Source organism: Pieris rapae, chromosome 1, assembly GCF_905147795.1.
Source record: "Pieris rapae chromosome 1, ilPieRapa1.1, whole genome shotgun sequence".
Classification (NCBI taxonomy): domain Eukaryota; kingdom Metazoa; phylum Arthropoda; class Insecta; order Lepidoptera; family Pieridae; genus Pieris; species Pieris rapae.
In genome coordinates this window covers 8,388,721-8,401,775 of record NC_059509.1, presented here as the reverse complement: position 1 = coordinate 8,401,775, position 13,055 = coordinate 8,388,721, and the positions used below count along the sequence as shown (strand labels likewise).

At 29.4% G+C, this 13,055-nt stretch overlaps 1 protein-coding gene across 3 annotated transcripts in view; it reads left to right on the top strand.

The window, feature by feature from the left end:
- The first annotated feature begins 2,410 nt into the window (after window positions 1-2,410).
- The window catches only part of LOC111003883 (solute carrier family 12 member 6), a 162,624-nt gene continuing 151,979 nt past the window's right edge, over window positions 2,411-13,055 (top strand). For 2 of the 3 annotated variants that reach the window (XM_045629134.1, XM_022274627.2), the window contains exons 1-2: window positions 2,411-2,577; window positions 6,664-6,817. In XM_045629134.1, coding sequence (XP_045485090.1) covers window positions 6,682-6,817 — 136 coding nt within the window. In that variant the 5' untranslated portion in view covers window positions 2,411-2,577; window positions 6,664-6,681. Of the gene's footprint in view, window positions 2,652-6,663; window positions 6,818-13,055 lie in introns of all 3 variants that reach the window. The other variant, XM_022274626.2, reaches the window with a different exon arrangement.

Sequence of the window (13,055 nt, the reverse complement as noted above, 5' to 3'; positions counted from 1 at the left end):
GGTACTTTAAATAAGACTAAAACAAACTTAGCTTAATACAAATTTTAACAATATGACTCCATCGTTATAACAAAATATTCTTCTCAAAATTCTGTTAACAATGAGTTTCCAGAGTTCCTAGAAAATATATCGTTAAGCTAAAGCCGGGCGAGCTATTTTCAGGTATACAATAAACAGCAGACTGCACTTGACCGATCGCCTTAGTATCATTTTAGTTCATAATACCATTTCTAGATCAAGTTCGACACTAAATTGGTCAAGGGTTAGATCTACTGAGTCTAGAATTTTACCGTCTAAATTAGTGCTTCTTTTAAGATTTTTAATAAGCATAAACTGCTTCCCTACTTCAAGGGAAATCATGGTATAAAAACATGAGGCTTTTTCGTAATTTCCGTCACTCAGAAAGTTCCTTTCTAGTATTTTATTTTATATGGGTAGTACTATGGAAACATAAAGAAATGTACATATAATATAAGCTGTCGCTTAGAGAAGAAAGACGCGGTCAGCTGCTGTCCCATCATCACCAAAATGGGATGATAAGGCCCCGGTTTACAGCGCACCTCACACCTCGGTGTTTAACTTTTTCAAATACCTTGAAACTGTAATATCTCTCAGTAATCTTAAAAAAAGGCGAGAGAATGCTATAAAACAAAATGTAGTTCATTTTAATTTACACTACATCAGCATCAGCATCCGCGTACTAAATCCCTTTTTCTTTTTAAAAACGGCTTGCAAATTGCAATCAAAGGGTTGCAATCAAATTCTACAGACTCTGTGGGTGGGAACGTAAGTATTAATGTTATTAATATGTTTTGTATGACTCATGCAATCCTCTTTGTATGAAATTTCTCCATATCTGTTTTAAGTCATTAATTATTAAATTGTATTCAATTGCGATGTTTCATAATTTGTTTATATTTTTTATATAATAGAGGGGGGGGGGGGGCAAATGAGCCCCCGGGACATAGACACCCATTTTTAGTTAGTTAGCCTTTAAGGGAGGAGGAGGAGGAGTACGCTCGAATAATTTTAATTTAATTAAGTTGTTATAAAAGTTTCTATACCTTTTATAAGGTATAAATGGAATTTCGTCAGTTTCATTATTTTGTAATCTATTTGCATATTCTTCTTATTCTATTAACGGCTTTAATATAAAATCTATTTCCATTAAACATCCAAAACTTCTTTGCCACTTCTATAACTAGTTCTAGACTACATACACATTTACACAGACACAACACAAACAGTTCGTGGAAAGTCATCACGGTAATTACTAGACTTTAATTAAGAGTTGCGCAATAGCAAGTACAAGGGTCTCTACCCTGTGAATTAGGGAGTTCACCCCAGTAAGGGCCCTAAAGTCTAAACGTTGAATAACTGGGGTTGAAGAACTGTGTGCTTATTAATGTCGACTTATATTGTGTTATTAACAAACAAATACCATTTAAAACTTTTGTAACTATTTCGTCGTTTAAAAATGACTGCCAAATGAAATATACGGGTAAAATGTTTCATCTAGAGCAACATTTAGTTTTTATGTCTAATTTTGATATCTGATAATTTAAATACTAAGTATACTGAAACTAAAGTAAATTTTTCTTTGTTATCCTATAGATTTTCGTGTTACTGAAAATTTACAAATATCGTATCATTACAATAATATATTATTGCGTAGCCGAAAAATGTAGCAAATTCAAATACTAAAATCAGCACTTATAGATCACAATTCCTGAAAACATTTAAACCGTTGAATAAATAATAAATATGTAAGTTTTATATTTTTTAACCTCCAGTAATGGAGTGGCACTTGAAGAAGAAGAAGTTTTATATCCGATAAAGAAGTTTCATATCACTTATTTTTAACTATGTAAACCAAACACAGTATTCGGTTACAAATTGTTATAAAACTCACTGGAATATATATTTATTGTATAACTTTATATCAAAAATAACCCACAACACTCTTTTATTATTATAATTATTAAGCATAAAATACTGTATTTGATTCCATTAAGATTTAAGAAAGATTAAAACTCGCAAGTATAACATGTACTATAGAAAATGTATGTTAGTCCTTAAATGATTAGTAAGTAAATCATCGATGTCCTTACTCTAAACAAAATGATTAAACCAGTTAATTTAATATACTTTAACTATTGTACAATTAAAACAGTATGTAAATAATATTTTAGTATCTGTGTGCAGTTATAACGGTAACACAAAAACCGGTTTTACTCAAACATAAAGAGATAAAGTTCTCGGCCATATTATGATCCTCGGTTGCGTTTAATAAAAATAATCATGTGTAAATCAATCATGAAACCGCAGCTGTTTCAGGTGGATGCAGACGATGCAAGTCGCACAAGTAGAGACGCGGTTCGTTTCGTTTAACTGCGCAGAGTGACTGCGCCACACACAGATGTGGTCTATCATTCGTGCGTCGCACGCGTCCTTTCTGTTAAACGACGCCCAGTTCTCGCGTATTTATAACTGAAAATAAATAAATAATAATTCCAATTGTGAACGGAACACCCCAGTGATGCTTATCAAAACATTCTAATAAATGCCATTTTAACGGTTCGTTTTAAACAATGATTGTTTAAATACTTTTTAAGGTTAAGTTTGTTGAACTTTTTACGACGTATGGTGACGTATGTGCATTGATAACTATATTTCTTTGTATTATGTAAATTTTAATTCCATGGTCGCACAAATTTCATGTCGCTCAAGGTCCGGCGAGTACCAGTTGCGATAAAAAGATTATCTAAGTTTGCATTTAGAAATATTTTCATAGTGGTTTTAAGATAGCAGTTATCAAGGTGAAAATATGCATAATATTAATGCAGTTGTATGTTTATGTCAGGTGTTTATTATAAATGACGTTATTAAACTCATGTAACATTTGTTTTATAAGAAAAAAAGTAATATAAGCAGTGAATATTCGTACATAACTAATATTTAATTGCACAACAAACTTCAAATGCAATCTTTATCATACCTTGATAAAAATACAATTTAAAGTATATAAATGTAATACATACATAAAGTATTATTTAATATTCATTGAAAGTAGCTGTATCGTATTAGTGAGATATCATAGTTAAGTGTAAACAACGCAACTGTTTAGTCAATATGTGCGATCTAACTAGCAATTACGACATGAAAATTATATGTCAAATCCTTTAAAAATCCTTATTATTTTCATAATTTAATAGATAGATACTTTATTATGAATAACTAAAATAATTTGTTTCCGCGTAGAATAATTAAACTCTTCAATACAAAATATATTAACGTCGTTAAATAGTGTGAATTGTATGAAAAATTGTCACTTAATACTTCTACATACTTAGTTAGCAGTTGTTTTTGTTATTTGTTATAACGAATACGTAATGGATCTTAAGCGAACAGAAGACAATAAATAAGTATATCCGTTCAGATACTTTATTCAATAAGGATTGATCTATTTTTAACATCGTAGGTGAATTGTCTTTTATTTGTGTTATGACTCATAGTTTATATACATACATATATTTAATACAATTTTAAAGACACGTTCGTACTTATATTTCAAATATATGAAATTCAAAAATAAAACACTTATGAAGTCTAAAAATACAATATCTTTTTTGCATATGGACAAAGAGATCCAAACAATTTATAAATTTTACTTGGTAGTTTTAAGATAGGAATATTATTGCATACTTACATGAAACGATTTTTTAAAATTACATCAATCATCTTACTTCGCAATGTACCTATTATTCGAATATTTTTTTACTGAAAATCACGGTTACAATACGTTATATGTATAAATATTTTATTATAATATATTTAAAAAAAATGTGTTAATTTGAAAAAATACAGTTGACCGTAATTTGCTAGATAAAACATCGTATTTTTTCTTTTGTTTGTTACATGTATTTTAATATATATGCATAAAAAAAGGTGTTGCAACTTTACATTAGTCTAAATTTGACATAAAAAAATTCCTTATAATTTCCCTGTATTACTTTGTTTTATACAATTGTTTTTTGTTTTGAAGAACCTGAAAGAATTTTATTGCGTCAAATACAAAACTAAACACTTACTAACAAGGGTATAAATGAAATTTATTTGTGAAATTCACATAAAAAGATTTACTATTAAGCCAATTAGCGTCGGTATCGAAGTAATTGCATTAAGATGATTTAATTTTATGGGATATCCCATATAGTATATAGTGATCCGGTGACCCAACGACCTGAGAAACCAGATTTAAAAAACATTTTTACGAGTATCTTAAATACTACACTCGTAAGAAATTATGAAATCGCTGAGAACAAAGTTGAGGCATGGGTTTTTTATAAATAAAACGAATCGCATTTTGTGGAAAATAAATGATAAGTAGCTAATGCAACTGTTAAAGTATATAAAAATTATAACGCTACAAAAGCAGATTTATATTTCTTTTTCGTTTCGTTAGGTTAGGTTGTATTAGATTCCTAAGTCCTAAACTAAGTTTGAAGCGATTGACGTAAACGATTGTTAAAACAAGCCATTATAAACCCAGATATATTAAAGAAATATAATTTGGAACCTTAAATATAGGTTTTATATATTAAATTATATATGAGTTCTTAGAGATGCTATGAATAGCAGTAGTTATGACTAAGGGATCGGATGTGTTAATATAAAATAATAATTTATGAATGCCATTTAAGATACTTCCTATATTACAATTTGTATAAAAATGTTTTTACATCGCGTTACTATTTCTAAAACAGTGGATTTTTATTTTTATTAATATATCGAAATAAATTAAAATAAAGATTGTTCGAAAAAATATATCTTGTTATTATAGATCATCTATTGTACTACATTCTTAATCACGGTCAATTAAAGATATTTCGTACTGCTTCCTGCGTTGAAACTGAAATAATAAAATCTACGTACTTTTCACGTAGTTTTCAAAGAGCTCTTGTACTTGTAACATTGAAAGCGGTCGCAGTAATTTACAGGCAAGCCAATTTGTCGCTATCAATACAAATCAATTGCGAGTCATTATCTCTGTATTGTTGTATCGGCCGATCATCACCGATTTCTTAATAAAATGATTAAAAATAAAAGGTTTATTTAAAGATCGTTTTTTAATTCTTAAAACTATGATGATAATTGTTTATATCATTCTTTACGGCAGTTATAGGAAAAATGAAACGCCCTGTTACTTTTTGTTTATCAATTATTTTGCTAATAATTATGGTTAATTAAACAACGAAAAACTACGGTATAAATTCTAGATACTGTTGTCAATATCTTTTCATAGGTTTAATAAAATAGATTAAGGAAGTTTTTAATTTAATCATAACTACACAATTTGGTTAAAATGCGACAATATATCAGAATTATTATTTAAATTTTTAAACTGCTCATTACTGACTCTATGATTCCTGGGTCATTTGAATTGCTAATAATTATGTAAAAATACAAGTGGACGTAATGTTGAGTCACGCATACAATTAATTTATTAATTCTATTTTATTGCGATGTGACAAGCCGACGCATTGTAATTATAACATAGATATTATAAACTATAAAGTGCATAGTAGTAAATGCTAGGTACAGATTAGATTCCTGGTTGACAGTACCGAGGATGCTGGAGCAAGCACTCCTATCGTAGAGTAGGTACATGTATCTAATAGCCACTGAAACACAGCGAGGTACAAGTTATTTTGTCATGCTCTTAATGATAATAATAATGATAAATAATAATAATAATGATAAATAATGATAAATAATAATTAAAACGCGGAAAATTTTACATTTAAAAGGGAATTATGGCAGCTAATTCTATGCATTGGGGTGCACTTTAGTTAGATGGAGAATTTCAGTAAATGACATCGCATTTTCTAGTTGGAACTGAAAACGACTAGGTTCAACCACGACATTTGAACATTAAGATTTAACAGCCTTAATCAAGACTTTACAATTTTGTTTATAAAAATGTTGCCATTGCATTATTACAAAAAAAGAGTGTGTGTACTTATGTACACGCGTTATAAGTTATACATCTTTGGGGTATGTAAAAAAAACTAAAAGTTAAAATGCAGTAGTGATTAACGATAAATATTAAAATTAATAAAAAAGATTTTATTCAAATAAATAAATAATTAGTAAATACTATCACCGTCGTATATGAAATTGTTTTAAAAACACCAAAATAATATTTATTTTTTTACACTGTTTAATTGTATTGTTTGGAAACACGTGTTCTAAATATAAAAATACTAGATATACAACTTGAACATAGTTATCGATTTCCATGCCACCTAGACCTAACTTAACGACGTCGAATTTAGGTTTTGGTGTGTGCGCATCGTAAAAATTCATTGTCATCATTTTTCTAGATCGCGCCAGAAGAAGCATAACTTCAACAATTGGTATAATTGTGATCCCTAGGTTTATATTAACTTACCAATAATTTATGTGATAATTTAATAAAATTAAAATGATTTTGTAAGGTAAATTGTATAAATGAAGATATTTATGGCTGTGTTTATAGTAAGAAAAACTTCCACCGAAAGAGAACTTAAACTCTTAAGAACTCTAAATTTCTTCACCAAAATAATAAACCACTAAATAATATCTTTAAACTTCTGTCGTCTACATAATAAATTCTTATAGGATAAATATCAGTGACAAATGCAGTCAGGGAAAATGTCTGAACGCTTCAAAGTGACCAAACATGATGAGCCTTCAGGAAAGAACTATAAGAACTATGGTGCTACATCAGCCGAGAGTGACATGGAACTGAAGGGGAAACTGCTTCCCGATTCAGGTAAGTGATTATTTAAAGATAGTTTTATGCAAAAAGTGAGATAGATTTTGATGAGGTCGGAAAAATCCTTTTCGATCTATTTAATATTCACCTCTAAGTCGTCTAAGATCAATAAAATTAGATTAATGATTCTCACGAAAAACCTTTAATAACTATGAAACTCAAATAAACAAAATAAGATAAGAGATTTTTCGATTAAACATCGCTTCAAGTTTCATTAACAAGTAAAGTTTATCCTTCGGTAATATCTCATCAAGCGTGTATATGACTAGTTTCACTACAATATATGTATGTAGTTCTCAGATGAAATTTCTTCTTCTTTCGTTGATATAAAAATGTCATTAGAAGTGACATTTTGGTAATCAACTGTCCATATTGTAACCTTTTATTTTCACTTATAGTGATATCTTCCTTATTAATTTCGTCTTTTCTCATAATATTATTATTGTATATAATTTATACGGCCAACCACTTGAAGAAGAAGAAGAAGATATAATTTATAATATTTACTATACACCAACATTTATAGGTACACAATTATTTAGTTATATGATATGCCAAAGTTTTATTAATGTTAAGTGATATATGGGACAGATATTAAATTTGAAACTGTTTTGTTTTAACTGAGCCATAATCAGAGAGTAGATTAATTAATTTGTGTACTGGTAACTAAGTCGACCACTATCAGGTAACCACATCACACCCGGCTCCAACCAACCAGCTGATATTACATATGAAGCTGTTGACGTTCGTTTACGTTAATCATTAGTGGATGATAAATAATAATAATAATCTTACTAAAATTATATATTTTAAAACATTCCTAGCAGTATAGTTTAGTCTTTATATACATATACTAGCGGATCCGACAGACGTTGTCCTGTCTATACGTCTTTAATTTCAAAATTTCAATTTTTAATAAGCCATTTTGATGAAAATTATTATTCAAATGTTATGACAATATCTAACGATCCAGCACATGGTCACACACGATATAACACAATGATAACAGAACTTTTTTTAAATTTCGGGACAGACTAAAATTAAAATTCGAATATTATTTAAAATTTGACACTGCGATGGTAGCGCCGTCTGTCGGATCCAATGTAAAACATTCCAAAATCAACAACAACTAATAAATTGAAAATTAATTAAAAAAACATTGTCCAGCGGACAAAATTGTGAATCTAAACCATTCCCAGATCCCCTTGAACACACGCAAAAAATTTCGTCTAAATCGGTCCAGTCGTTTAGGAGGAGTTCAGTCACATACACACGCACACAAGAAATATATATATTAAGATATAAGTAATATCTCACACAGAACACATACTTTATGTTGTGTTATTTCGAATCAATCATTTGATTTAAAGCACCTGTAAAGCTAATAAAACTATAACTATTAATAATATACTACGAACTGTGCTGAAGACAGTTTTGTTTATTATATAATGTAAATGTTGGAAGGCATAGGGCTTGTCAAAGTCAAATTATTGTAGGATAATTTGACATACCGCTAATGGTATATAAAGCACAAGTGGTCTCCATTTCGTTAATGTTACTGAAGGCTTTTAAAATGCCGAATTGTACATAGCATAGCGTAAACAATGTTTAAAATTGGCACTTCAGTGTATTGACGCAATTCCACGTCAATACTCTATTTTATGCTGGGATTCTCGAATACGCTAACTATGTGCATAGTGAGTTCATATGATTTTATTTTTGTATATTTACGTTGTTCGTTAATTATTAAAATTATACAGTTTCAATTTAATTATACTTATAAGAAATTCTTTAGTTTTGTAGGTAAAATGTAATTTTTGATATAAATACTGTGCATACGGTAAGTCAAAATGACGGTTTAGAACCTTAATATTATCGTGGTCATGTCTAGTATTTTTTTTTCATTACGGTAGAATTCTATTCAGTAGGGTAGATCTGTTGATTATACAAACTAATTTAAGCAGTGACTCGTGCAAAAATCCAAAAACAGTATGCTAGTCAGTTAGTTAATATCTGTTTTGTTGCCATAGCAACGGAAAATAATTCATATTCGAATTGCATACTGTTTCACTACAGCAGCTTGTATGGGATTCAAATATCGCTCGTGGCTTTATTAACTGTCATGTTCTTCATTTAATTTTATATTTTTGTTTTTGTTACTTTTTTGCTAAATTTGGTTATATTAAAATAAAATATAGGTTCAGAAAAAAGCCTGTAAATCATAAACTGAATTCAAATTATATTTAATAGTAATATTAAATTTATTTTAATATATTATTATTATCGAGCTTATTAACTATGCAATTGCGCAAGCAACAAGAAAATTTGTAATGCATGACTCTAGAACAAATCAATTAAATAAACTTACATAAATTACACCTCATAAATACAAGGATACGATCCTAATTTTAGTACTAGATATTTTACACTTTAGATGTTTTCTTACCCATATTATGAACAAAGCTTTAAATTGTCAAATACATTGTACATATGAATATAAAAATCAGTTGTAAAAAATATTCTTCCTGAAATGTTAGTCAGCGTCAAAATAATTCTCAAATCTAAGGTTTGACCAACTCAATACATTTTTGTTATATGCACTCATAAGAGCTGTTGGTTTAAAGGTTCAATATATCTATCCTTAAGCAATTATCCGTCTAAAAACTAATATACAAAATCGTTTTAACTTCGTTTTAGTATCCCATAACTCACTTTAAGTAAGTAAAGGATTTCCTGAGTAAAGTTTACGTGGCAAAGTAAACTGGATTAGCCCAGCATTTCCAAGTCAGGAAGAAATATTAGGTCAGTCGGTGAACTAATAGCCTCCCTAATCCAATAAGCGTTCATGTGCTACAGATTTGTACCAGCGTCATATTCACGTTAAAACTGTCACTTCACATCGACAACTAAATTTAAAGTGTAGCACCTGCATAGAAGTAATGCTTGAAAACCAAACGACAGTTAAAATTACATCAACAGCACGTTGATTGTGATTGGTTAAACGTAAAGACGAAGCATGTCGCATAACTGTGATTGGGAGAAATATTTACCAGTTTTATGGTCTGTTTTACAATGTATGGATAAAGTACCAAATAGCTATGCAACACATAAATTATTTGGAAGATAAAAGTTCCGAATAAGAAACTTCGCGTTTCATGACGAATAGCGTATCTGACAGACGTGAAACGCAACAAACACTAGTTTATCCTACAAACAAGTAATAAATAGCTTATTTGGAACTTATCCGAACATTATGAAACAGCCCTTAATCAAATGTAATGCGTAAACGATTTGTATTTCGGTTATATTTACAGACAATTTCTGTAAACAAAAGCTGTTGATTTTTTTTCTAGTCAATTATTTAAATTCTTAAAATATGTGATAAAACTACTCCTGAAACGGTCATAAATCAGCTTTCAGCTTGCTGTAAACGTCTGTAAATTGTGAAAAGTATGTTGAATGAATGAGAACCGTTCCATTATTTTCATACTATGTCGAACTTTATAAATTTAACTTTTATAAAAATTGCTATTTAATATGAAGAAAAAGTTTACTTTGTGGCTAAAACACATCTGAGTTGTTGTATGTACGTATTGTATTTTTATTAGATGTGGTGTATCATGCGGGACATAAATAACTCAATAAAATTCGACATATGACAGGGACAGAGGCTAATCAGCTAGTCTATAACTTAAAACTTGCAGTAGGTTAGTTAGTCAAGTTTTCAACCCAAAGAACTGAGGCTCTTCGTAATTGTTAAGTTTTTTAGGTTTAGATTATTTTTATAGCTAATATATTTTTCAACTAATAAGAACTATTTTAAGAACTTGTATCGGATCTCCTCCTCCTATTATTTTGGTAAAAATTAGAGGATATCATGTAACATATGTCTATGTTTTTTAGTATAAATATTATTTATGTATAAATTAAAAAGTTATCATTAGTTTGTTAGTTTGCTAAGTTGTTAGATACAATCGTAAGATAAAAAGTGTTGTCCCGTCCAATTAATAATAAATAAAAGGACTAAAGGGACTCCTTTTAATAATATAATTTTTAATAATTAAATTATAAGGTTAGTTATTAGATATATTTTAATGTATTATGTTATTTGTTTTGAATTGTTTGTAAATAAAAAATTAAATTAATAGATTATACATAATTTAATGACGATCTCTTACTACCTTAGACATGTCATGAATATAACAGTGATGAATAATATAGAAGGTAGGTATGGCACCCACTCGTACATTCTCCTTATTCTACATTTTAAAAGCACTTTAAGAAAAGTAAATATCAAAGTCAAAAAAATTCAAATCATTCATTCCAATTAGACCACCTATAAAGGAACTTTTGGACGTTAAATAAAATATAAATATGATTCTAGTTGACCCTTCAAAAAGGTATATTCGTGTGGAGAAGAATGGACAAAAATCAAAGTGTACTTTTAATGAAATCCCTTTGTAACTTCATAAAGAAATTATTTTGAATTTGGTAGGGATTTCCGTGTCACTTGTTGTGTATAAAAACAACTTAAAACTAAGAAAACACAAATTATTAATATGTATGGAGTGCATGAGCGTGGTAAGAGAAGCCAGTTTCCGCACGATGTTTCCTTCACCGTACTAGCAAAGTGTTAGTTCTGCACATAATTTTGGAATACAAAGAAACTTCTAAAATCGTTCCTAGACAAATGCCTCTATTGAAATAATGTAACCATCGGTTTTTGTATATAACATATAACAGAAATTATTATATTTCACACACAACTACTGCCTACAAATATCAGTTATTTCATTTATATACATGTTAGTGTGTGATATCACGCTGAAGGGTACATAATCCATCACACCAAGGTCTAACGTATCTATTGACAAATATTCCCATTTCTTCGTTCTAACATAGACTGTTTCCCGATAGTACTTTTCTTCAGCCTAAATATTAATTGTGTAGGAAAAAGAATTCAGTGTCGCACAGTCTAGATGACATAAATGACCTCATGGTTGGTACCTAAGTAATATTTACGACACATCATTTGAAATCATGTCAAAATAAAGTTTATTAATTTAGGCATTATAAACACTTACGAACGCCAGTCAAAAATGTCACTCACAATTTTTTTTTTTACAATAAATATGACCAAACCAAATCAATATTCTTAAAAATAAGGTATTTTAATTCCATTTCACGGCTATCATATCCGACAGTATATAATTTAGCAACAAATATCTTAGCTAGCTTGGACTTAAAAAAACATTGGTTCGTTCCGAATGAATAGCCTGTGTTGGAGATGGAGTGTAAAAATATCCCGCCATAAAACTTTGGCATCAGTCTTAACGGACTGTATTGTGTACCATGATAAAAATAACCTACTAAAGTAATAAAATCACTTGCTTTGTTTCAGGACATACTAGGATATTATTAATCAAAATTAATTTCTACTTCCCTCGCGGCACTTAATTACTTTTCATATGTTAAAGTTTACGTGTCAGTGCGTAATTTTAATTCACTCGCTGCACTTTATACATTCCTGCCAATAGCTCGCTTTTTAGTTAGAAATTCGAGTTTCAAAGAACGAAATTAAATTCTTCTCTAAAGTACTCTTTCCATTGAAGCGATATCTCGTTTAGCGACATGAGTCTATCAAAACCCTTTGTAGGGACAAAAAGGAAAACATATTGTACCTTTAAATTGACAATTTTGTTTTGTTCACCTAGATATCCCAAATCGGCTTTCATTTGTCTTTTGTTATACATACATATATATATGTATGTATAAAACGTTAAGATGGTCAATCTATCCTTGACAATAACTTCTGTAGACCTGGTGTAAATAAAGTAATAAAAATGTATTTAACTACCTACATTAATAAATTTTAGTAAAGAAAAAGTTTGGAACATAAAATAAAGCTTAAATATATTGATCTAGCCGTGGTGCGTGTTTTTGTTCAACAGACTACAGACCCACTCTGAAGATATTTTAAGCCCATTTTTGAACAAAAACTATTCACTACCTCAGCGGGTCCGCTTTCACGCCGGAAAAACTTCATGGCCCATGTCTGAAAAATGTTTTCGTTGATCAATAGGTGTGAAATGCGTTTATGTTTTGGATACAAGATTACATGTGGTCATAAGCTGTATTGAATCTCGGAATAATGATTCATCGGTGTGTTCTAATATATTTGTGACTTTGAGAATTAAACAATCATTATATCCATGCTTTATTTTATTACAATTAA